This window comes from Coregonus lavaretus (assembly GCF_964263955.1).
Source record: "Coregonus lavaretus genome assembly, contig: HAP1_SCAFFOLD_231, whole genome shotgun sequence".
In the NCBI taxonomy this organism is placed as follows: domain Eukaryota; kingdom Metazoa; phylum Chordata; class Actinopteri; order Salmoniformes; family Salmonidae; genus Coregonus; species Coregonus lavaretus.
In genome coordinates, this window is record NW_028163077.1 from 635,011 (window position 1) to 662,395 (window position 27,385).

General features: G+C 42.9%; 2 protein-coding genes across 3 annotated transcripts in view; both read right to left on the bottom strand.

The window, feature by feature from the left end:
* ugp2b (UDP-glucose pyrophosphorylase 2b) overlaps positions 1–12,690 on the bottom strand; it is a 58,189-nt gene extending 45,499 nt beyond the window's left edge. The window contains exon 1 of one of the 2 annotated variants that reach the window (XM_084193316.1): positions 12,431–12,690. Coding sequence is in view for 1 of the 2 variants with exons in the window: in XM_084193315.1 (XP_084049441.1) it covers positions 11,074–11,092 (19 nt within the window). In the remaining variant the exon portion in view is untranslated. Of the gene's footprint in view, positions 1–11,073; positions 11,642–12,430 lie in introns of those variants that run through there. The other variant, XM_084193315.1, reaches the window with a different exon arrangement.
* Positions 12,691–13,460: 770 nt separating this feature from the next.
* LOC311118523 (malate dehydrogenase, cytoplasmic-like) lies at positions 13,461–26,876 on the bottom strand. Its single transcript, XM_084193319.1, has 10 exons — positions 26,797–26,876; positions 25,416–25,517; positions 24,779–24,875; positions 22,209–22,384; positions 16,898–17,020; positions 16,584–16,682; positions 16,013–16,090; positions 15,567–15,680; positions 14,690–14,779; positions 13,461–14,369 (listed from the first exon to the last, which is right to left on the bottom strand). Exons 1-10 carry the CDS (start codon positions 26,797–26,799, stop codon positions 14,247–14,249), a joined length of 1,005 nt encoding a protein of 334 aa, XP_084049445.1. The 5' UTR covers positions 26,800–26,876; the 3' UTR covers positions 13,461–14,246.
* Positions 26,877–27,385: the final 509 nt, after the last annotated feature.

Sequence of the window (27,385 nt, forward strand, 5' to 3'; positions counted from 1 at the left end):
CTCCAGCTCCGTGGCTTGATGACTCATTGCGAGCTCACAGAACAGAGCTCCGGGCAGCTGAGCGGAAATGGAAGAAAACTAGACTCCCTGCAGACCTGGCATCTTTTCACTCCCTCCTCTCTACATTTTCTTCATCTGTTTCTGCTGCTAAGGCCACTTTCTACCACTCTAAATTCCAAGCATCTGCCTCTAACCCTAGGAAGCTCTTTGCCACCTTCTCCTCCCTGCTGAATCCTCCTCCCCCCCCCCCCTCCTCCTCTCTGTGGATGACTTCGTCAACCATTTTGAAAAGAAGGTTGACGACATCCGATCCTCGTTTGTTAAGTCAAATGACACTGCTGGTCCTGCTCACACTGCCCTACCCTATGCTTTGACTTCTTTATCCCCTCTCTCTCCAGATAAAATCTTGCGACTTGTGACGGCAGGCCGCCCAACAACCTGCCCGCTTGACCCTATCCCCTCCTCCCTTCTCCAGACCATCTCCGGTGACCTTCTCCCTTATCTCACCTCGCTGATCAACTCATCCTTGACCGCTGGCTATGTCCCTTCCGTCTTCAAGAGAGCGAGAGTTGCACCCCTTCTCAAAAAAACAACACTCGATCCCTCTGATGTCAACAACTACAGACCAGTATCCCTTCTTTCTTTTCTCTCCAAAACTATTGAGTGTGCTGTCTTTAGCCAACTATCTTGCTATCTCTCTCAGAATGACCTTCTTGATCCAAACCAGTCAGGTTTCAAGACTGGTCATTCAACTGAGACTGCTCTTCTCTGTGTCACAGAGGCTCTCCGCACTGCTAAAGCTAACTCTCTCTCCTCTGCTCTTGTCCTTCTAGACCTGTCTGCTGCCTTTGATACTGTGAACCATCAGATCCTCCTCTCCACCCTCTCCGAGCTGGGCATCTCCGGCGCGGCTCACTCTTGGATTGCGTCCTACCTGACCGGTCGCTCCTACCAAGTGGCGTGGCGAGAAGCTGTCTCCGCACCACGTGCTCTCACCACTGGTGTCCCCCAGGGCTCAGTTCTAGGCCCTCTCCTATTCTCGCTATACACCAAGTCACTTGGCTCTGTCATATCCTCACATGGCCTCTCCTATCATTGCTACGCTGACGACACACAACTAATCTTCTCCTTTCCCCCTTCTGATAACCAGGTGGCGAATCGCATCTCTGCATGTCTGGCAGACATATCAGTATGGATGACGGATCACCACCTCAAGCTGAACCTCAGCAAGACAGAGCTGCTCTTCCTCCCGGGGAAGGACTGCCCGTTCCATGATCTCGCCATCACGGTTGACAACTCCGTTGTGTCCTCCTTCCAGAGTGCGAAGAGCCTTGGCGTGACCCTGGACAACACCCTGTCGTTCTCCGCTAACATCAAGGCGGTGACCCGATCCTGTAGGTTCATGCTCTACAACATTCGGAGAGTACGACCCTGCCTTACACAGGAAGCGGCACAGGTCCTAATCCAGGCACTTGTCATCTCCCGTCTGGATTACTGCAACTCGCTGTTGGCTGGGCTCCCTGCCTGTGCCATTAAACCCCTACAACTCATCCAGAATGCCGCAGCCCGTCTGGTGTTCAACCTTCCCAAGTTCTCTCACATCACCCCGCTCCTCCGCACACTCCACTGGCTTCCAGTTGAAGCTCGCATCTGCTACAAGACCATGGTGCTTGCCTACGGAGCTGTGAGGGGAATGGCACCTCCGTACCTTCAGGCTCTGATCAGTCCCTACACCCAAACGAGGGCACTGCGTTCATCCACCTCTAGCCTGCTGGCTCCCCTACCTCTGCGGAAGCATAGTTCCCGCTCAGCCCAGTCAAAACTGTTCGCTGCTCTGGCACCCCAATGGTGGAACAAGCTCCCTCACGACGCCAGGACAGCGGAGTCACTCACCACCTTCCGGAGACATTTGAAACCCCACCTCTTTAAGGAATACCTGGGATAGGATAAAGTAATCCTTCTACCCCCCCCCCCCCCACCAAAAAAAAAACAAAAAAACAAAACATTGTAAAGTGGTTATCCCACTGGCTATAAGGTGAATGCACCTATTTGTAAGTCGCTCTGGATAAGAGCGTCTGCTAAATGACGTAAATGTAAATGTAAAATTATTAGATTTGCATGTTGTAATCCACTTTAATTCTCAACAATGTATGGTATGAATGTCACTGAACAGCTGTCATGGACTAGTAGTACCTGTTGTGAGTTCTGGTCATGTTCACTAGGCAACAAACTGAGAAAAAAAAGCAGTGAAACAAGGTGTGTGCCCTAATGAACAAAACTTAGTTATCTAGGTGTGGCTAGGGCTGTGGCGGTCACGAAATTGTCAGCCGGTGATTGTCAAGCAAATAACTGCCGGTCTCACGGTAATTTACTGATAATTAATATAAACAAGTTTAGCATCTCATGGCTTCCACACACAGCCTACAAGCCACTGATGCAGACCTTTGGAACATCTACATTTTAAAAAGTCTAATAAATCCATGTAATATAGCCTACACCATCACAATAAATCCATTATTTATTTGAGATAGGTCTAAAGAAACATGATATGAAGAAAATGTAGTCTATTTCAGAAGAACAGAATAGCATACTCTGAGTTGTCCTTATGTTAGGTCCTGATCTGGCTATGCCATATGGCTGTGGGCTACACTAGTTCATTTAGCAGACAAGATTTGCATAGAATTCCGTGGCATTATTTTATAGTATGAAGAATACAATTGAACAAAGCTGAATAAAATAAAAAGGCTATTTTCTCCAAACGATTTGATGGAGTGCGCACATGTGGCTATTCTGTGTTGAGCGGTTAACTAAGAAACAGGTCCTCCTATATGCTAAATGTAGAGTTATTTATGTAACTTTAGTTCTACAAACGTTGGGCTATATGTTTTGATGTTTAATACATCGTAAGGCATGATGCGACTCTAATGATGATTTGAAAAAAGTCGCTTGAAAAGGCATGAGCTCTGGTTTCTTTGGGGTATTTTCACCCCGCACTGCTTCTTGACACACGACACGCTTAACCCGGAAGCCATCCGCACCAATGTGTCGGAGGAAACACCGTACAACTAGCGACAGGAGTCGCTGGAGCTCGATGGGACAAGGAAATCCTGGCCGGCCAAACCCTCCCTTAACCCGGACGACGCTGGGCCAATTGTGCGCCGCCCCATGGCTCTCCCGGACACGGGATTAAACCCGGGTCTGTAGTGACGCCTCAAGCACTACGATGCAGTGCCTTAGACCGCTGCGCCACTCCGGAGGCCCTCTGCTTTGGTTTTGCGCAGGCTGCACACACTTCATCAGTCTCTCATTCACAATTTGACAAGCACTTGATAATGCATCAAATTTCCCAGCGGCAACCCCTTTGTGGCAGCAATGCCCCCTAAAAAATCCATGCCTTTTGCGGCCAGTGGCCGTTGTGCCCTCGGGCTAAATATAATAATTATCTTCTCCCTGAGTGCTGTGTGCTCCGAAGCACCTCTCACTCACATGGCTCTCCATCACGTGATCGTGTCTTTCTCACAGGCTACAAGTGAAGACAGACACATCGGGGACACAACTGCACGTGTCCTTTTCCAATGCCGAGGTGCATATTGAAGATTTTGGAAGAACTGTCCACATTTACTTTTCGTCAGCCAACAAGATGAGTAGGCCTAACGAACAGCAAAAGCACTAGCCTATGTCAATCTATTAACCCCCATAGTACAAAAGTTGACCTATTCTATTCTGTGCAATAAATAAATATTCCAAACATAGTCTGGGACAGTTGTGGGATGTGATAGATCTCAAATTAATACAACCACTAGCATAAAAAAAACTGGGGGAAAAAGGCTGATGCAACAGATCAGAACATTTAGCTTAAAATGTTGATAAACTATTAGGCTATTTCTTCACATTATAAGCGCAGCAATGCGCAAACGGAAGTAGACTATAAGCGTGAATGTTCATTAGCGGGAAAACACCATTATCAAAAGTGACCGCAAATGCGATTATGCATGTAATGCTTTTATTATAAAGGTGCATTTTTATGGTGAAAATTATCTTTCCCGAACTTGAAACTCACACGCTGCTTATGTATGCAAGTTAGGCTCTACACCCCTTGTAAAGGGGATGAATGTGCTTAATTTTAAGAAGTTATTTGGCCACTTTAGTTGTGATACAAACCTTAACAAAACATATAGGCCTATGAGCTGGGCTACATGAGGGGTGGGACTATGATTTGAAAAAGGTCGCAAAAAAAGGCATTGTTTCTTGCCTTACGCTGGGCATCATTCACAAGTGATCAGGGGCGGTGTGTTCAATAGGGCGATATGGGCGACGCACTGCCAAACGGGAAAAGGAAGGGATTTTTTTTCTAATCAATTATATCACGGCAACAGTCGTTATCAGTGTTGTAATCTAGACATCTGATCTGCCACAGTGCCACTAAAATGTCCAATCAGGCTAAAGTCGTGCTTCAAATGCCCCCCCCCCCCCCTTTTGGGGCGATTTCAGTCAGGTTGAAAATCGCCCAGAAGTCTCTCATAGACTCCCATGTAAAATCTATTTTTTGCAAATATCAGAGCTTTCAATACAATCTCTATGGGTGTCTGAGGGCTTGCACTTACGCGCTTTCGTCATACGTAACATAACCATGAACGTAACTAAGAAAAGAGCGGGTAGCCTCATCAATCAATTCACTATTACTGTCAAAATGGCAGTGCAACTCGATTGTCTCTTTGAAAGAAGTTCCTTTTTGTCGGCGAACAAATCAAGATAAATTGGCAACGAAACAATTAGGACATTTAATAATTCAACAGGTTTCTACTAAAGGCGGAAAGTCCTACACCCGAGGATTTTCCAAAAATTGGTACGAACGAAAAAAGAACATTGCCACTCAACTGGATGAGGGATACAGGCTAGCTGTCCGCCGCCACAACGATGAGGTTAGTGTTGATAATCACAAGTTTACTGGAGAACTGAGACCAAGTAGAGACTTTGGACAGGGTGGATATGGTATAATAAAGGCAGTTTATTCAGAGGTAAAGATATCTGGAATCGCGTGCACGGACCCGTTCGTCAAACTCTTAGGGAGCTATACATTAAGCCCCATTACTTACCATATCAGATAAGAGAAATTGCTGCAGCTACATATATTTTACATCCTGGCCCTACATAGTTCACTATTTGCATCACTTACCAAAATATTACATGTGGTCATATATGCTTGGAAAGTGGAGATGCCATAGAACGTCAAAAAAGTAAACATTGCTGGAGACACATTGCCGTTTTGGAGAAGACATCGCGTTTGCTAGCGAAGAGATTTGTTGTGGCAAATGAACTTGGGCTGGGAATTGCCAGGAACCTCACGATAAGATATATGCATTGCGAGTCTCATGATTCTATACGTATTGCGATTCGATACTGTGATTTTATTGCGCACCATATGTCTGTTGCAGAGGGATCAGAAAGCCATGAGAACGAGTTTTGATCAGTCATGGAAATAAAAGTGCTGAAAACAAATTGGCTCCCAATGTGAAAAGATTGAGAACAAGCTATGAAGGAACAATAATGGTGTTTTGGTGCAGGTACAGCCAACTAGCGCTAAAATATTGCGATATTGTCAATACAGTATATCGTAAAGTATCACTATGTAACTCGATTTCTTTCACCCCAATCCCTCAAATTAACGGTAAATAACTGAATTGTTTGCCCCACATTTAGCTAAGATGATTAGCTAGCCAGCTAAAATGTTTTATTTAGTTAGCAGTCGCATCTACAATAGTTTACTGTCAATAACATGTCTCCAAAAATGACGTGGTGTCTCCAATTGTGTTGACATTTTACAATTGCGATGCGCATCCATGAGTATCCACTTTCTGTAGCTCAGCTGGTAGAGCACTGCGCATGTAACGCCAAGGTAGTGGGTTCGATCCCCGGGACCACCCATACACAAAAATGTATGCACGCATGACTGTAAGTCGCTTTGGATAAAAGCGTCTGCTAAATGGCATATTATTATTATTATTATTATTATTATTATCTGAAGAGAGCCCCGAAACATTGTGTGCAGACATTTTAAAAAGATGAAACTGAGGGCTCCACCAACCCTGGTAAGCCAACACTTTTGAGATCAGTCAATAAATGCTTCTGGTATTGACTTATATGCTGCCCCTGTCTTCATGTTGTTGCTGGACATATCTTTTTTTAAATGTGTGTAGGTCACCTAAATCATCAGAAAAATTGCCCCCCCTGAGAATTTTTTCAGGAGCCGCCACTGCAAGTGATAATATATAATTCACAAGTGATAGGCTAATATTGTCACCCATCAGACTATTCTTGATTTAATCTTGTCTTTACATATACTAAATAATATGTGTAAAATTTGTTTTGATTTAGAATGGACCATTATCATGCACCGTCTCAAATCAGGGGGAAAAAATACATGTAATCTATGCACTTAAATAGCGAATGGAGGACGCTTTTCCCGTGGTTCATTTTCATGCTAGCCAGGTAGGCTATACTCCTGTTTTAAAGAGTAGCAATGTGCTTAATATTAGGAAAGTTGAGAAATAAATATAGCAGGCCTAGCCTATAGACAGCTGATGGGATCCTCCTCTTTTTAATAGAGGCCATCACTCTGTTTTCTCACGCAATTGCATAGCCTATAGAAATGTTGTGCAACATGAGCTCATGGGCTCTCATGAAGTGTTTGATTAGATTTTGTATCACATTTGCATTGATGTCAGAGTGATTGGAGGGACAATAGAGTGCTGAGTACCAGGCAGTTAGCAAGTTTGGTAGGCTACTAATGACCATCAGCAGCATCAGAGTTTGGAGAAGCCTAATTACCGTGACTAAACGGTCACGTGGAATTTGAATGCCTTCATGACTCGTGACAACCAGTGTGGCGGTAAAACGGTCACCGTAACAGCCCTAGGTGTGACTTCTAGGAAAGATCTGGCGATCTATCACTCAACTCATTAACAACAAACACACACACAGAGAGTGAGAGCGAGAAGAGAGAGTATACAGGTATTCAAGAAAGCAAGAGAGCAAATGACTGCACGAGTGGACAGAGAACTCTGGCGCATGAAACCCTCTAATTTTCCAGGGTGGGAAGCCTTCCTTAGAGAGAAGTAATCATAGAAGGTGTACCGCTGCTACAGAACAGGAGTGTGTGTGTGTACATGTGTGGATGAGAAATCTAACCTAACCACAACCCATGGACAGACAGAGCTCTGTGCCTCGGCCAACAGTGAGATGAAAGAGACAAACTAAATCCCATTGGACCAGAGCTAGTTATATCCTTATGTAGGCTATTGTAAACACCTTGGACCAGAGCTAGTTATATCCTTATGTAGGCTATTGTAAACGCCTTGGACCAGAGCTAGTTATATCCTTATGTAGGCTATTGTAAACGCCTTGGACCAGAGCTAGTTATATCCTTATGTAGGCTATTGTAAACACCTTGGACCAGAGCTAGTTATATCCTTATGTAGGCTATTGTAAACGCCTTGGACCAGAGCTAGTTATATCTTTATGTAGGCTATTGTAAACACCTTGGACCAGAGCTAGTTATATCCTTATGTAGGCTATTGTAAACACCTTGGACCAGAGCTAGTTATATCCTTATGTAGGCTATTGTAAACACCTTGGACCAGAGCTAGTTATATCCTTATGTAGGCTATTGTAAACACCTTGGACCAGAGCTAGTTATATCCTTATGTAGGCTATTGTAAACACCTTGGACCAGAGCTAGTTATATCCTTATGTAGGCTATTGTAAACACCTTGGACCAGAGCTAGTTATATCCTTATGTAGGCTATTGTAAACACCTTGGACCAGAGCTAGTTATATCCTTATGTAGGCTATTGTAAACGCCTTGGACCAGAGCTAGTTATATCCTTATGTAGGCTATTGTAAACGCCTTGGACCAGAGCTAGTTATATCCTTATGTAGGCTATTGTAAACACCTTGGACCAGAGCTAGTTATATCCTTATGTAGGCTATTGTAAACACCTTGGACCAGAGCTAGTTATATCCTTATGTAGGCTATTGTAAACACCTTGGACCAGAGCTAGCTATATCCTTATGTAGGCTATTGTAAACACCTTGGACCAGAGCTAGTTATATCCTTATGTAGGCTATTGTAAACACCTTGGACCAGAGCTAGTTATATCCTTATGTAGGCTATTGTAAACACCTTGGACCAGAGCTAGTTATATCCTTATGTAGGCTATTGTAAACACCTTGGACCAGAGCTAGTTATATCCTTATGTAGGCTATTGTAAACGCCTTGGACCAGAGCTAGTTATATCCTTATGTAGGCTATTGTAAACACCTTGGACCAGAGCTAGTTATATCCTTATGTAGGCTATTGTAAACACCTTGGACCAGAGCTAGTTATATCCTTATGTAGGCTATTGTAAACACCTTGGACCAGAGCTAGTTATATCCTTATGTAGGCTATTGTAAACACCTTGGACCAGAGCTAGTTATATCCTTATGTAGGCTATTGTAAACACCTTGGACCAGAGCTAGTTATATCCTTATGTAGGCTATTGTAAACACCTTGGACCAGAGCTAGTGATATCCTTATGTAGGCTATTGTAAACACCTTGGACCAGAGCTAGTTATATCCTTATGTAGGCTATTGTAAACACCTTGGACCAGAGCTAGCTATATCCTTATGTAGGCTATTGTAAACACCTTGGACCAGAGCTAGTTATATCCTTATGTAGGCTATTGTAAACACCTTGGACCAGAGCTAGTTATATCCTTATGTAGGCTATTGTAAACACCTTGGACCAGAGCTAGTTATATCCTTATGTAGGCTATTGTAAACACCTTGGACCAGAGCTAGTTATATCCTTATGTAGGCTATTGTAAACACCTTGGACCAGAGCTAGTTATATCCTTATGTAGGCTATTGTAAACACCTTGGACCAGAGCTAGTTATATCCTTATGTAGGCTATAGCTGTGCCTCTAGCCCTGGAGTGGAATTTGGAATAAATAATGTCTATTCATTGTGATGGGTTGTAGATCGATAGAAACATGGTTTTGTCTCCCGTTCACTTGTTTCAGTCAATCACTTTAAGTTGGCATCCAAGCTTAGGTATTAGGCCTAACCTACAAGTCAATAGCTCTATATGGAGTATCTGGCTCCCTGTTGGTTTGTTGGTCCATAGGTCCAGCCACTGTTACACACGTGTAGTATTTCCCCATCTCCCTATAACGTATCTATAAGATTAGTAATAGCATAGTCTAGTGCAACAATAACACAACAGCTCTATTCCACTACCAGGAAATAGACTTTGACCAGTGAGTTCTATTTTGAATAGGCTACATGTCAAAGCTGTGAGTTCCATTTTGAATAGGCTCCATGTCAAAGCTGTGAGTTCTATTTTGAATAGGCTACATGTCAAAGCTGTGAGTTCCATTTTGAATAGGCTCCATGTCAAAGCTGTGAGTTCCATTTTGAATAGGCTACATGTCAAAGCTGTGAGTTCTATTTTGAATAGGCTCCATGTCAAAGCTGTGAGTTCCATTTTGAATAGGCTCCATGTCAAAGCTGTGAGTTCTATTTTGAATAGGCTCCATGTCAAAGCTGTGAGTTCCATTTTGAATAGGCTACATGTCAAAGCTGTGAGTTCCATTTTGAATAGGCTACATGTCAAAGCTGTGAGTTCTATTTTGAATAGGCTACATGTCAAAGCTGTGAGTTCTATTTTGAATAGGCTCCATGTCAAAGCTGTGAGTTCTATTTTGAATAGGCTCCATGTCAAAGCTGTGAGTTCTATTTTGAATAGGCTCCATGTCAAAGCTGTGAGTTCCATTTTGAATAGGCTACATGTCAAAGCTGTGAGTTCTATTTTGAATAGGCTCCATGTCAAAGCTGTGAGTTCCATTTTGAATAGGCTACATGTCAAAGCTGTGAGTTCTATTTTGAATAGGCTCCATGTCAAAGCTGTGAGTTCTATTTTGAATAGGCTACATGTCAAAGCTGTGAGTTCTATTTTGAATAGGCTCCATGTCAAAGCTGTGAGTTCTATTTTGAATAGGCTACATGTCAAAGCTGTGAGTTCTATTTTGTATAGGCTACATGTCAAAGCTGTGAGTTCTATTTTGAATAGGCTACATGTCAAAGCTGTGACTTGTTCTGTGGTTTTGGGACATCTGAAACGGTCATTTCTAATAAGCTATCATGAGGCAGTGGTTCCTATATGGTGTGAGTAAAAATAAAATAAAATAATAAATGTGTGAGTGACTGAGGGGGGAAAAACAAAATGAGTGAGTATATGGCAGGCTGGGGCTACCAAACTGCTGCCATGATTGGACAACAACGGTAATGTCTAGCCCAACTAGAGGCTGGGGCTACCAAACTGCTGCCATGATTGGACAACAACGGTAATGTCTAGCCCAACTAGAGGCTGGGGCTACCAAACTGCTGCCATGATTGGACAACAACGGTAATGTCTAGCCCAACTAGAGGCTGGGGCTACCAAACTGCTGCCATGATTGGACAACAACGGCAATGTGTAACCCAACTACTGTATGCTCTAATAACATAGGCTTCTACAGTTATATTACTTTAAAGATGTCAGAGGAGAAATGTGTAAGTCGCTCTGGATAAGAGCGTCTGCTAAATGACGTAAATGTAATGTAAATGAGAAAGAACAGCTAGCTCTGCTATGGAGGATCTAGTGGGGGTACCTATTCTCACCCTGTCAGCGTGCAAGTTTGGAATTCAACACTACAGTAAGAAGTGGGAGCTAATTTGTTAGGCATAGCCTGAGATCCAACGGTAATAAGGTCCCTTTCAAGTGATGAATAGCAAGATTCAACCAATTAGCCACGCCTATTCATTGTTATTGAATTACATTGAATTACTTTGGGTAAAAACATATACAACAATATGTACATTGTATTCCCAGAAGATAGCACTTAAAAGTATTCATTAAAACACTAGTTGGTACTTTAGACAGTGTCTCCAGACAATGTGCAAGTAGAAACTGTAAAAATTATTTTCGATACATTCATTCTGGTATTCATTCTTCATCATTGTAGTAGGCTGCATCCACACAATCGCTTACCTTCAAAATAAAGTGCCATATTCCGAAATGTTAAAAATGTTCAATAATAAGAAGTCACCTATGGAGGTAAAATGTTCTGTACAAATCCAATATTGGTAGGTCCACTAGGTAGCCTATCAAGTCATCAAGGTTATAAAACTAGAACTATATTGAAACGAAATTGTTCAAATAGTCCCATAAAATCTAAAACATATTCCAGAAAAAAAAATAGTATTTTGTTTTGTATAACCCCAAATGGTCATTCAGCCATTCATCTATGTGGCCACCCCAGTGCAAAATGGACTGCTGAAGCCATAACTTGCTCCTCTCTCACGAATGAAATCCTTTTCGCAACTCCTCCACCGCCCGCACTTTCCAAAGCGTGGCAACGCGACCTTTATTCGATCAATCGTTTATCACACGTGACTTGAGCCAAATGAAAGGCCCGAGGCCCGACCATAGCCTAACTATTGGTATTTATATAGGCTATATTTCACAGATACAATTAGCCTATGCCTTGTATGGGGTTTCGGGTCTGCCCCTTTCCCAGGCAAATAAACCACGTCACATTTCTTCCCAGGCTGGCTCTGGATATTTTGGTGCTTTCAAGACAACTTGGAACTCAAAAGAATTTAAAAAAAAAAAAGCCAAATCATGACGTCAGTGATCTTCAGGTGCGAAAGTCGGACCTCTAGAAAGATGCCCTAGTTTTCGACTTGGAATTCCGAGTTAAATTACCGTTTTTTTTTTCGAGTTCCCAGTTGTCTTGAACGCACTGAAGTCAGAGATTTCCAAAATTCCCAGTGGTTTTGAACGCGGCATTTGCTTCTACTCCCCCTCTTGCTTTAGACTCGCCCCCATGATTTCTTCCATATATTCAGATAGCCTAGCGTAGGCAATTAGATAGATACAGTAAATCAGTAACATATTAATAAAAGCCAGCATAGACCCGACCCATAAACCTTAAAATAAATGTAGCCTAGTGGTGTATCGAATCGACTTGTTAGTTACATTCCCGAATGTTAGAACGGTGGATGCGGAAATGATGAGGCCAGGTTGTTACACTGTGTTGTTGCATAGCCTACACATCAACAACGAAAGATACATGATTTAGAAAAGAACATTGCAACATTATTGCTAAACAAAATGACCAGATCAACTGGCTACTGTTTCTATTCATTTTCCAATTCATTCAGAATATCCTATGACAATTTAGATCGCCTACCCAATAATAGGCCTACAAATTCACTGAAGATCAAACCACTCGTAGTGCTATTGGGCTACTCATGTAACTTCTCTTTTACGACGACAGTTATGATTATTGGCACCCAGCAAGGTATTGGACAATTTAATTTAGCTAATAAATGCATTTCCTTACTGTTTGGCTTGTGGGATGTTGGCGGCAGGAAAATCGTGCGATGGGCTAGTCCAAGTACGGACACGACCGGGGAAATTAGCACAACTAATGTCCCTTTGCGAGTTTATTTACATTAAAATGACATACAACACATTGTATTGAATATTGGGCAGGTGTTTTAGTAATTAGTTCACACAAAAACACTATATTAGATTAATCTTATCAAAACGATACGTAGAAATGTCATTCTAAAACAAGGACCAATGAAAAGCTTGTATCCGAATGCTGTGCCCAATGAAAATGCAGCTTTTCACGAGGTTCCTGAACACCAAACACCAGAGCCACGGCATTGATGCCACGTCAATCAACACCTTCATACATTAATGATTTAATAGCTAGACCAGGGATGGGCAACTTCAGTCCTCAGGGCCTGATTAGTCCCATTTTTTCCCCAGCTCCAGCTAAAAACACCTGACTCCAATAATCAACTAATGATCATCTTCAGTTTAGAACGCAAATAGTTATCAGCTGAGTTTGCTAGGGATGGGGGAAAAGTGTAACACCACTCCATCCAGGAGGACTGGAGGTTCCCCTGCCTGAGCTAGACCTACAGGTATATGGGTTAGAACCAAACTATTAACATGGAACAGATGTAAAAATAGAAGTTACAGAATGCTTACTAACATGTCACTAATAAAAGTGATTTTAAAATAATATTCTTCTGATTATTGAATTGCATTATAAATCCTTAACAGCTAAATGGAAGGACCAAGTTAGTTTACAGAAAGCAATGCAAGGCAGGCAAAATCTGATGTAGGACATTCTGGGTGTAGGCTATATAACTTTTAAAAAATTTGAATGACACTCCCTCGGACTAATCTTAAAATATTTGTTTTACTAAATACTTTATTATAGATGCTGCACTGTTTGAAAGAATTTGAGAGCTAGCACTTCATTATATTGTGGATAGCGACACTACACTGTTCATAGGACTAATAAACCTCGATTATGCAGAAATTGTGAAATTTGCTGAACACATGGAGAGAGAAAATTATCAGTTGAGGATAAATGTTTTATTGTTTCATCAGGAGTGAGAGTCCAGGCAGATTCTCAGATTATTCAGAGGTTTGAAACAATTGACGTCATACATTTTACTGTCCTGGGATTTACAGATTAGAATGTGCTGCACCCCAGCGGCAGGACTATGACATAACAACCACATGCTTCTGTAATAAATAGTTGGATTACATTCAGATAAATAGTAGAATATCATCATTTAAAATGGGAAAATGTCAAATAGTTAAAATGTTTTACGAAGTTAGTGATGATTATTTAACCAATACTTATTTCACAACCAAAAAATATTAAGTTAAATCTAGAAACAAAATAAGGACTATACATCATTTACTGGTTTTATTGTTCTCGACTGAGCAACAATTAACCATTTAACAATGATCGTCATAGTAACTACTAGTGCATCAACTACCCATAACATTCCTCCATTCCATGGTAAGCATGGTAACCATCCAAACAGGGATAACCTGTTCAGATGTGTGTAACATTAAACCATTTTAGACACACACAGAGCTGCAACAGGGACTGTATAATGCCATGTTCATGTGCTATCAGAATTACCAGAAACTCAAAAAAATCAGGTCTAAAGAACTGCTGTAAAGCGTATAAAGTTAAACCGTTCATACGGAACTTCCAAGTTGGATATTCCAGTCTCCTAAGTTCCGAGTAGCACGTGAATGCGGCATCACAGACGTGAGTCTGGAGGTGTGGGTTGTGTGTCCAAGTGCTGTTGCCGGGTTGGTTGCCGTGGCTGGGAGTGTAGTCAAGCGCTGAGGAAGGTGACGGCGGTGTCTCTCTCCTCCACCAGCTCAACTGCCGTGGCGTCCATCTTGCCTCGGGAGAAGTCGTTGATGGCCAGCCCGTCCACAATCTTCCACTGCTTGTCCTGAGGAAACGAAGACGGGAGAAAAATAATATTGAATAATAGGCCAAAGTGATCAACTTCCCACTGCAACAGATCCAGTTTGTCGTAGACTAGAGCATCAGTTTATAGAAGCAGATATTTCTCTGGTTTAGTGGTGAAGAGAGCTGAGACTGCATTTACACAGGCAGCCCAATTCCGATCTTTTGCCCAATTATTGGTCTTTCGACCAATAAGATAAGATCTTCCGCCAATAATTGGTCAAAAGAGCAGAATTGGGCTGCCTGTGTAAATGCAGTCTTAGTATGGAGGAGTGTAGAGAGCAGAGTGTCAGATTGTCTCACCTTGATGTAAACAGGGAATGAGTAGATGAGGTCTTCGGAGACTCCATAGGAGTTACCGCTGGAGTAGACACCCATGGAGACAAACTCTCCCTGCAAACAAGAGGACAGAGGTTAGGGCTGTGTTCAGGAACCATTAACACAAAGACAGGCTGCGTTCAGAAACCATTAACAAAGACAGGCTGTTCCACACTGTGTTCAGGAACCATTAACCCAAAGACAGGCTGCATTCAGGAACCATGAACCCAAAGACAGGCTGCATTCAGGAACCATTAACCCAAAGACAGGCTGCATTCAGGAACCATTAACCCAAAGACAGGCTGCATTCAGGAACCATTAACCCAAAGACAGGCTGCTCCACGCTGCATTCAGGAACCATTAACCCAAAGACAGGCTGCTCCACGCTGCATTCAGGAACCATTAACCCAAAGACAGGCTGCTCCACGCTGCGTTCAGAAACCATTAACCCAAAGACAGGCTGCTCCACGCTGCGTTCAGGAACCATTAAAACACAAAGACAGGCTGCGTTCAGGAACCATTAACAGAAAGACAGGCTGCAACACGATTCTCCACCCTCTTCCCAAAGTGTGCAACTGCAGACATCTCATGGATTTAACAATGGTGGAAACTCCCTATAGCCAATTATAACACAATTCCATTGCTTTTTAATCCATGACTGTCTGGAAGTGTGCAAGTGCACACTGGGAGAAGGGTGGAGAATTAGGATACAGCCATACATACTGTAAATAGCAGAGTGCCATATAGATTATGAGTCAATTAAAACAAATATTGATGAAGACCTGGGAAGGGTAAACTAATCCTAAATCTGTATCTAAGGCCACAGAATTGTCCCATCCCGTAAGGACCCCTCTTAGCTGACCTCAGGAGTGCCTGACCAGATGTCCCTCATGTGGTCACAGATAGCCTTGGCTGCAGACATGGCACTGGACAGCTTCCTGGCTGCGATAACCGCAGCACCTCTCTGCTGCACTGTCTGAGGGGGGGAAGAGGAGAGGGAGAGTAGAGGAAGAGAGATGCCTTAGAAAATGCCTCATCCCCACTCCAGTAGTCTTCCTTCAAACACAACAGCTGTCTCAATTCATTTTTCCAGGATTCCAATCTCCTTATCAAAGCACATGGAGAAGGTCAGAGGTTCCTTTCCCTTGGACCGTCTCCAATGCGTTTTGAGAAAGACGAGGAGATTAAATCCGAGGCATCTGTTTAAGACAAACTGACAGAGACCAACGCGGAGGGGGGGTGGGGGGAGCTAAAGTTTAAAATCACACAGCCAGATGAAAATGAGTTTTACAGTAGAGTTAAACTCACAGAGATGAAGGACCCTTTGAGCCAGTCGTCGTCTTTCACAGCATCGAAGCAGGCCAGGTCGCTGCCCGCCATGTTGACCTTGGAGTAGTAAAATAACTATTATTACATGTTGTTAAGTAATATTATACATGATATACTATTCACTACTGCCTTGCAGTGGTGTCATGTTTTAGAAGAGTGATGATATGACATGTTAACAACAATCAATGGTCTATGATCAACGGTATAACTGGTGTGTCCATCTTCTCTCTTCCTCAGATTACTGAGCCATCTTTTTAAAAAATGAACGCAGACCTCTAGTTGAAGTATTTCACTATCCTGACAACCGTTATGTTGCCTTTTTATTTATTTTATTGTGCCATTTCCGGTTTTGAAAATGTGTAAAAGATGACTGTGTGCACTTTGGTTTTAAAAATGTTTCAGAGCACTTGAAAGTGAAGCAATGCCAGAAGTTGAGTGAAAGTCGCTCTGGATAAGAGCGTCTGCTAAATGACTAAAATGTAAAAATGTATAATACTACTTTATATATATTATTTATTATTACATAACATTGTGACAAATTATATATTACCTTGCAGTGGTGGACGTCAGGGTACTGGGTGGACGAGTGGTTGCCCCAGATGATCACGTTCTTCACTTGGGTGGCTGGCACGCCGCAGCGCATCGCAACCTGGGGTAGAGAGAGGAGAGAGCTTCGTAAGGATGACATTACCATCTATTAAGATAATCCACACCCACTTTATCTGTCCCTAATGAAACTCAAAACACCCACTACAGGTAAAGTACAGACAGACTCCGTCATCATGAGGGATTGGACTAACAATATTAATTCAGGGGTTCAATCAAAAAGGTACAAAACAACCACTCTTCTCCACACATAGGTACCTGAGAGCGGGCCCGGTTGTGGTCCAGACGGGTAAGGCAGGAGAAGTTCTCTTTGGGGATGGAGGGGGCGGACTTGGCTGCGATCAGACAGTTTGTGTTGGCTGGGTTACCAACCACCAGGACCTGACCGAAACAAGGAGAGGCAATGTTAAACACACACACACGATATCAATTAAGATGACAAAAAAACTAAAAAATAGTTTCAGCTTCAGCTTCCAGGCTTCCTAATGTTCATTCTGAAACAGCAGTGATGACGAGACTTCATTCTCTAGAGTCTAACACGTTGGGGGCGAGGGGGTTATAAGCAGTCCTATAGATTTGTTTTAAGATGGTCATACCATGGATAATTTAGCTAATCGATTTAGAATTTTAGGTATACAAAATATATATATATATATATATATATATATATATATATATATATATATATATATATATATATATATATACACACACACACACACACACACACACACACACACACACACAGTGGGGGAAAAAAGTATTTAGTCAGCCACCAATTGTGCAAGTTCTCCCACTTAAAAAGATGAGGCCTGTAATTTTCATCATAGGTACACGTCAACTATGACAGACAAAATCAGAAAAAAATATCCCGAAAATCACATTGTAGGATTTTTAATGAATTTATTTGCAAATTATGGTGGAAAATAAGTATTTGGTCAATAACAAAAGTTTCTCAATACTTTGTTATATACCCTTTGTTGGCAATGACACAGGTCAAACGTTTTCTGTAAGTCTTCACAAGGTTCACACACTGTTGCTGGTATTTTGGCCCATTCCTCCATGCAGATCTCCTCTAGAGCAGTGATGTTTTGGGGCTGTCGCTGGGCAACACAGACTTTCAACTCCCTCCAAAGATTTTCTATGGGGTTGAGATCTGGAGACTGGCTAGGCCACTCCAGGACCTTGAAATGCTTCTTACGAAGCCACTCCTTCGTTGCCCGGGCAGTGTGTTTGGGATCATTGTCATGCTGAAAGACCCAGCCACGTTTCATCTTCAATGCCCTTGCTGATGGAAGGAGGTTTTCACTCAAAATCTCACGATACATGGCCCCATTCATTCTTTTCTTTACACGGATCAGTCGTCCTGGTCCCTTTGCAGAAAAACAGTCCCAAAGCATGATGTTTCCACCTCCATGCTTCACAGTAGGTATGGTGTTCTTTGGATGCAACTCAGCATTCTTTGTCCTCCAAACACGACGAGTATTTTGGTTTCATCTGACCATATGACATTCTCCCAATCCTCTTCTGGATCATCCAAATGCACTCTAGCAAACTTCAGACGGGCCTGGACATGTACTGGCTTAAGCAGGGGGACACTTCTGGCACTGCAGGATTTGAGTCCCTGGCGGCGTAGTGTGTTACTGATGGTAGGCTTTGTTACTTTGGTCCCAGCTCTCTGCAGGTCATTCACTAGGTCCCCCCGTGTGGTTCTGGGATTTTTGCTCACCGTTCTTGTGATCATTTTGACCCCACGGGGTGAGATCTTGCGTGGAGCCCCAGATCGAGGGAGATTATCAGTGGTCTTGTATGTCTTCCATTTCCTAATAATTGCTCCCACAGTTGATTTCTTCAAACCAAGCTGCTTACCTATTGCAGATTCAGTCTTCCCAGCCTGGTGCAGGTCTACACTTTTGTTTCTGGTGTCCTTTGACAGCTCGTTGGTCTTGGCCATAGTGGAGTTTGGAGTGTGACTGTTTGAGGTTGTGGACAGGTGTCTTTTATACTGATAACAAGTTCAAACAGGTGCCATTAATACAGGTAACGAGTGGAGGACAGAGGAGCCTCTTAAAGAAGAAGTTACAGGTCTGTGAGAGCCAGAAATCTTGCTTGTTTGTAGGTGACCAAATACTTATTTTCCACCATAATTTGCAAATAAATTCATTAAAAATCCTACAATGTGATTTTCTGGAATTTTTTTTCTCAATTTGTCTGTCATAGTTGACGTGTACCTATGATGAAAATTACAGGCCTCATCTTTTTTAGTGGGAGAACTTGCACAATTGGTGGCTGACTAAATACTTTTCCCCCCACTGTATGTATGTATATATATATATATATATATTTTTTTTAATTGATACATTTTTAAATTGTCTTTACTACCAAATCGCATTGAATAACATTCATAAATGGAAAAAAAAAAGAGTCAAAATTAATCATAAGGAATAAGGGTGAAGTGTGTCATGTACAGTACCAGTCAAAAGATGGCACCTACTCATTATAAGGTTTTTATTTTTACTATTTTCTACATTGTAGAATAATAGTGAAGACATCAAAACTATGAAAACAAAATCTCAACCAGCTTCATGATGTAGTCACCTGGAATGCATTCAATTAACAGGTGTGCCTTGTTAAAAGTTAATTTGTGGAATTGCTTTCCTTCTTAATGAGTTTGAGCCAATCAGTTGTGTTGTGACAAGGTAGGGGTGGTATACAGAAGATAGCCCTATTTGGCAAAAGACCAAGTCCATATTATGGCAAGAACAGCTCAAATAAGCAAAGAGAAACAACAGTCCATCATAAGACATGAAGGTCAGTCAATGCGGAAAATTAAGAACTTTGAAAGTTTCTTTAAGTGCAGTCGCAAAAACATTCAAGCGCTATGATGAAACTGGCTCTCATGAGGACCGCCACAGGAAATGAAGACCCAGAGTTACCTCTGCTGCAGAGTATAAGTTCATTAGAGTTAACTGCACCTCAGATTGCAGCCCAAATAAATGCTTCACAGAGTTAAGTAACAGACATCTCAACATCAACTGTTCAGAGGAGACTGGGTGAATCAGGCCTTCATGGTTGAATTGCTGCAAAGAAACCACTACTAAAGGACATCAATAAGAAGAGACTTGCTTGGGCCAAGAAACACGAGCACTGGACATTAGACCAGTGGAAATCGGTCCTTTGGTCTGATGAGTCCAAATGTGAGATTTTTGGTTCCAACCGCCGTGTTTTTGTGAGACGCAGAGTAGGTGAACGGATGATCTCCGCATGTGTGGTTCCCACTGTGAAGCATGGAGGAGGTGGTGTGATGGTGCTTTGCTGGTGATACTGTCTGTGATTTATTTAGAATTCAAGGCACACTTAACCAGCATGGCTACCACAGCATTCTGCAACAATACGCCATCCCATCTGGTTTGCGTTTAGTGGGACTATCATTCGTTTTTCAACAGGACAATGACCCAACACACCTCCAGGCTATTTGACCAAGAAGGAGAGTGATGGAGTGCTGCATCAGATGACCTGGCCTCCACAATCACCCGACCTCAACCAAATTGAGATGATTTGGGATGAGTTGGATGGCAGAGTGAAGGAAAAGCAGCCAACAAGTGCTCAGCATATGTGGGAACTCCTTCAAGACTGTTGGAAAAGCATTCCAGGTGACTACCTCATGAAGCTGGTTGAGAGCATGACAAGAGTGTGCAAAGCTGTCATCAAGGCAAAGGGTGGCTACTTTGAAAAATCTCAAATATAAAATATATATTTGGATTTGTTTAACACTTTTTTGGTTACTACATGATTCCATATGTGTAATTTCATAGTTTTGAGGTCTTCACTATTATTCTACAATGTAGAAAATAGTAAAAAATAAAAACCCTTTAATGAGCAACGGTTTCCAACCTTTTGACTGGTACTGTATGTATGTATGCATGTATGCCTTCGTGAGAAGACCGATTATCGGGATGTCTCATGGTCTGACAAACACCACTGTCGCTCAGCCACCTTCCACCGCAGATGCGGAAGACTGCCATAGGAGGATGCGGTGGATTGAGATGCAGACCATGCAAAAAAACATCTCTTAACAGCAGAGTGATGGGGACGTTGAAGTAAGGCAATTTGAGACTAAGAGGGCATATACATTGTACATATTGTTGCGAATGTAACAAATAGGTCATAGTTTGCACCTTTATTTTAACTTAAATGTTTGTCTATTTAGAAATGCAATATATCATTTTATTTCAGTATCTATGACCACCATGTAGTTTAAAAAGAAAAATTACTTGAACTTTAACATTTGTAACTTGGGCCTTGTGTGAGTAATGGAAAATTCCAAAGCCTTGCTGCCTGACGTTCTATCACGGCAGCGTCAACCTTGCTGCCCGACTGTCACGGCAGCCTGAAGACAAGTCAAGTTTTTGTATTTTACATTTTAGTCATTTAGCAGACGCTCTTATCCAGAGCGACTTACAGATAGTGAGTGCATTCATTATTTATTTTTTTCATATTTTTTTCATACTGGCCCCCCGTGGGAAAAGAACCCACAACCCTAGCGTTGCAAACGCCATGCTCTACCAACTGAGCTACATCCCTGCCGGCCATTCCCTCCCCTACCCTGGACGACGCTGGGCCATTTGTGCGCCGTCGCATTTGTAACAAGGTCTTTGTAACAAGGTCACTTAAGGAAGAATGCAGTCGGGAGAAATGACAAGTGCAAGCACACACAAATGCACGCAGTCACGCTCTCTAACACACGCGTCAGTCTGACAGTCCCCAACACCTGTTGCTAGATCAGTATCTGAGGCCAAGAGCCCTCCTCACAACACACCCACAGCTCTACTGGCACTAGTCGGGACATTCCAGTCCTTGGCGGAGTTCCTATTGTCTTGAAGTGTGCCCTCGTTCACGCCCCATCATGCATTTAAAAGCATTGGTATTGGTGTAAGCATGGCTGGAGGGAGTTTCCACCATAGAGACCCTATTAAATTACTAATATTATAATTCCTAATTCTATAGGTTTCCACCATATTCCGAACACCAGTCCATTTCTTTTGTAAATCCATGAAGGGAAGTATACAAGTGCACACTTGGGGAGCAGTAGAGAATCAGAATGTCTCCCTGCGATGGAACCAAGCCAGGGTGGATACAATGTGAGGCTTCTAGACCGAAGCAGACCAACTCCTGGGATGGAACCAAGCCAGGGTGGATACAATGTGAGGCTTCTATACCGAAGCAGACCGGAGGGGTGGGATATAGTGTTAAGACATGTGAGCAGCTAGATTTTAAAATCAAAACACACATGCTTGCAAACACACACACACTCTCACACAACGCTCACACACACAACGGCATTCCAGGCCAGTTTTTCCATAGGGCATAAGCGCCCAACACGTGGTGAAGTGTGAATTTCAACAGGTCTGAGGTGCAGCGTCTCATGAGTCCTCTCTAAGTCTAAGGACACATGGCTTCCACTATATCACAAACGGATGGTACCTGCTAGTATTGACAGACGGCGAGTCTGCGTAGACATTTCGGGACGCTGACAGTTACACAGACGACAAACCCTGTATCATCTCACCTTGACAGTCTTCTTGGCGTACTTCTCCAGTGCGGCCCCCTGGCTCTTGAAGATGGCCACGTTAGCCTTGAGCAGATCCTTCCTCTCCATACCCTCTCTCCTGGGCATGGAGCCCACCAGGATGGCAGCGTCCAGGTCCTTGAAGGCAACGTCCTCCTTGTCCGTGGGGATGACCTCTGAAAACAGATGGAATAAACAAGGGCTTGTTCATTCGGTACCAAATGGAAGAAAAACGGTCAGAAACAAGCGTGAAAGGGGAGGGACTATCTGGACATGTGTCCTTTAAGACACTTGTAGTTTTTTTTCCCTTGTCTGTGGGAATGACCTCTGTAGACTAATAAAATACAACAGACCAGGGTGGGTTGGTTCAATGGGCACCACATGGAAGACAACAGACCAGGGTGGGTTGGTTCAATGGGCACCACATGGAAGACAACAGACCAGGGTTGGTTGGTTCAATGGGCACCACATGGAAGACAACAGACCAGGGTTGGTTGGTTCAATGGGCACCACATGGAAGACAACAGACCAGGGTTGGTTGGTTCAATGGGCACCACATGGAAGACAACAGACCAGGGTTGGTTGGTTCAATGGGCACCACATGGAAGACAACAGACCAGGGTTGGTTGGTTCAATGGGCACCACATGGAAGACAACAGACCAGGGTTGGTTGGTTCAATGGGCACCACATGGAAGACAACAGACTGAAACAGGGAGGATAACAAAAGACTACTTTTCATTTTTGGTGCACAACATTGTGAAAGGTTTTACTATGGTGTTGTCTAATTAACATGATCCAGGACAGCAGCAAATCGCTTTTTTAAGGAGTGCTTTATTAGGCTAAATCCTTCAGGCGTGACAATGAAAGTAGCCTCTTTGAAGAAACAGAGGCTTGCATGCGTTTGCCCATGGCGTTCTGCTGTACATTGTCTCAGTGTGGTTTTCCCTGTGTTAATTCCCATCTTGTCCCAACACACCTTACATTCTCATCAGCTCAGTCACTCACAGTTGTTGCTTTTATGTCAGCTTTACCACAGCCTATATTGATTACTGTGTTATGCTACTGTTGTCTGTGGGACAGACTGACTGTTGCCAGTTAACAGCTTTAAAAGGGATTTCTGCGAGATTCTGGCGATTCTGCAAATCCCACCGATCTGGCAAACGCACTACAAGTATTTTAACGGTTTTAAATAGTGCTTGAACCCAGGTCTGGTTTGGACACGGGTCATATCACTATAGACACCCTCCTCCCCACATTGAACATTGTCTTTGCAGCACTGAGCGTTAATACTGGGGCCTCACAGCAGAGGTGAGAACAAAGCAAGGACACCACCGTTGACAACAGAAAAATACCAGGTCACAATGGAGATTGGAGATACTACTGGTGCCTCACAACTAAAGCCATGTCATTTGTATTCCAAATGGCACCCCATTCCCTATATAGTGCACTACTATTGACCAGTGTCCATAGGACAGCCCATAGGGTTAAAAAAAAGAAAGTAGTGCACTATATAGGGTAGGAGTAGTCAACTCTGACCCTACGAGGTCCGGAGCCTGCTGGTTTTCTGTTCTACTTGATAATTAATTGCACCCACCTGGTCTCCCAAGTCTAAAATCAGTCCCTGGTTAGAGGGGAACAATTTAAAAACGCAATGGAACTGGCTTCAAGGTCCAGAGTTGAGTTTGAGGGATATACGGAATAGGGTCCCATTTGTGACACAGACATTGGTTACTGTAACGGGACAAAGAGAGAAGGCCCGGCGGTCCAACCAGGAAACCGGCTTCCTTCCATTTCAGTGGTAGTGGGCGTGGCCAACGACCTGACATTTTAGAGGCCGTCCTCTTGGCCACAGAGACAACATTTTTATGTTTTAAAGCTAATTTCCTGCAATTGTACACATTTTGCCATGGGACTGAGAACTTCTCTACATCCTTAATGTTTGGTTTTAGTCATTCAAGTTCACACTGAAAACATTCTATCATCCTAATTGTTTTCATCATATCTTTGGAGTGGCAGCAACGAATATAAGGGAAACACTGCATTGTACTGGGCAAAGTCAATCAAACACAGCTGAAGTATTTGACATGTTATTTGCCCCAGGTCTGGATGCTCATGGTTCATTCTGACCCAGGTCCAGCTGTCACCCTGCTCATGGTTCATTTTCAAATTTTGAAAAAAGGATGATTTACAGAAACGAATCCCCATCCCCCCAGTCAGAATATGCCCTCGGCCCTCCCCCAATCCAGTCAGAATATGCCCTCGGCCCTCCCCCAATCCAGTCAGAATATGCCCTCGGCCCTCCCCCAATCCAGTCAGAATATGCCCTCGGCCCTCCCCCAATCCAGTCAGAATATGCCCTCGGCCCTCCCCCAATCCAGTCAGAATATGCCCTCGGCCCTCCCCCAATCCAGTCAGAATATGCCCTCGGCCCTCCCCCAATCCAGTCAGAATATGCCCTCGGCCCACCCCCAATCCAGTCAGAATATGCCCTCGGCCCTCCCGCAATCCAGTCAGAATATGCCCTCGACCCTCCCCCAATCCAGTCAGAATATGCCCCCCCATGGTTTACCTCTCAGGAGTGGGAGGGCACAGTCCTGCAGCTCCATGACCACTCCATCCAAGACTGGCAACATGGGGGAGATGTCCAGCAAGATCAGGGAGATTGGCTGATAGGAGAGACCATGAAATGACAAGAGTAGATAACCAATGAGAGTAGGATGTATTGATCTTTCCATTGACCTACTGGCTGGTAGATTGATAACTGAACAGATGTATATGGTTCATATGATTACTACATTGACAACACTGATTGTTAGGACTACTTGAAGGGACAGTGTTAAGCCTATGCTACCGGTAGGCTGTATGCTAGTGGTTCAATTTCAGGCAATTCAAGGACACTAAAGCCTTGAGTGAAGCTTCTGCAGGTTGTGACTCAATTCAGATACGACCCCACAACCTGTGACTTTGAGGGGTGAGTGTGTGGCACTGCATGTTGCCCATCAGTCATGATGACACGGGGTATCTGACATGGCACCCTATTCCCTATATAGTGCACTCCTTTTGACCAGGGCAAATAGGGTAAGTAGTGCACTATATAGGGAATAGGGTGCCATTTCAGACACACACTCGACAACCCCTAACAGGATCAGCTGGGATGTTACGTAATGCAAGTCAAGCCAAAGCTTCTTCCTTCCTTCCTTCTTTACCTGATCTTTGCCGAACACATCTCCCTTGGCGATGCCGAACAGCAAGGAGTAGGCAATCTGCCCAGCAGCGCCGGTGACCAGAACACGAACAGGTTCAGCAGACTGCAACACAAGATATAAAAACACTGATCAGGGCCCTATTCATTAGGGCACATTACAGTTAGGTTACTTAGACACTTATCCAGAGCAAATTCGCCTAAACACTGTAGTAAAATGTTTCGCAATGGAACACTAAAATGTGCATTTCTTTTTGAACAAGTTCAGGTAGTAAGTCCCTGTTTCAGTTAATTTTCTTCCATTTGTTGCCAAAAGAATGCGACCAGGCGCTGTTTTTTGGGGGGTTTTTGGCCTTTGTCGCTGCAATTTCAGTGGCACATTTTAAAATATTGGAGGTGAACTTGCCCTAAGCCCCCATGTAGTGCATTACTTGGGAGGGTTTGAGGAATCAATGTTACGTAACATCAGTGAGCTTGTAAAGGAAAAACACTCACTGTCAACAACACAAACAGTCAGGTAAAATGAGGTGTACATTAATTGGGAATGAGGTGAGTGGGATACCTTTGAGGAATTGGCTAGGAGTTTACTCGTAACTAAGTGACAGTCAGTTACAATACTAGAGATAACTGTACTAGAACCCTAGCTAGAACTTGAGTTTGTCTCCAACAATGGTATTCCAAATGGGATCCGGGATCCGTGCCCGGACAATGTCGGAGTGGGATTTATTAACTCAGAGGTAAGCCACGGTCAATTTAAAAATAGAACACACTCCTCGAGACATCTGAGCCGAGATATTTATAGCTACTGTAACAAACTATCTTTAACATTCATTCAACCTTATCCCTTTCATACAAACGTAAATAGTCACAAAAGAACACAATTGTATTTTACTGGGGAGAAAAAGTCGCATGCAATAGTTAGACAGCTAGATAACATTAGGCCACATTAACACATTCTGCCCATTTCGGACCTTTTTCAAATTTATGTGGACAAATTTGCATACTACACAGATGTCGAAACGACATGACGTTAAAACGTGCCAAGTTGACTGGCACATTTCCAACAATCCTTTCTAATGAATTAGCCAGTGTATTCCTTCCAACTTGTCTTTAAACAACATAACACAAGAATCACATGCAACATCGTTTTACAAACATGTTTAACTTGGTCGAACCGTAGGTATAGAACTTCATACAAAAGTTGGTTCCCGGTAGCTAGCTAGCTAACGTTATAAGTTAAGTTAGCTACTTGCAGAAGCAAGCGTTGGTTGCTGGCAACAAGCGAACGAAATGTCACCTCGCTGTCAGCGTACTAGCATTTATCATTGTAGTAAAACTAAAGTTTTGTAAACAAAGTTCACACAACTTTTTTGTTTGTTACTTACCATCTTTATATAGTAGCTTGGACTGTTCTTGCAACAAGAGGTCACCCCTATTTCTTGAAATCAGTGGTCACGAGGTGGCCAGTGAATCGTTTATAGGCATGCGCCGCAAAGCTGGTGGCTCTCGGGAAATGTAGTTGAAAATCCTTCAGCCAAAGACAGTAGTACCAAAGATTTTTTATAACTAACCCTCATTGTTCTATCTGTGGTAGTACCAAAGACAGGACAGTATGATTCAGCTGTTTACGTTGACCTTTTTGAAGTCTATGAGGTTGATAGAGGAATAAGGGTTAGTTATACAAATATTTGACAGTGCAGTATGCTTCAGCTGTGTACGTTGACCTTTTTAAAGTCTATAAGTTTGACAGAGGAATAAATAACTACTTTACCCATGATTCAGTATTAACATTTAAATTCCCCTTTATTTACTAATTACAAAAAGTCCCAAACTGTCTCTTGCATATTTGTATTTGATTGATTTATTCAGATGAAAGAAGGATACTTTAACTACTGTTGTAAAGCTATCATTTTTATGTATATTTTTATGGAGCTCCGCTGCGAGCCACAGGTGTCAGAGCCAGCGTTGCCATTT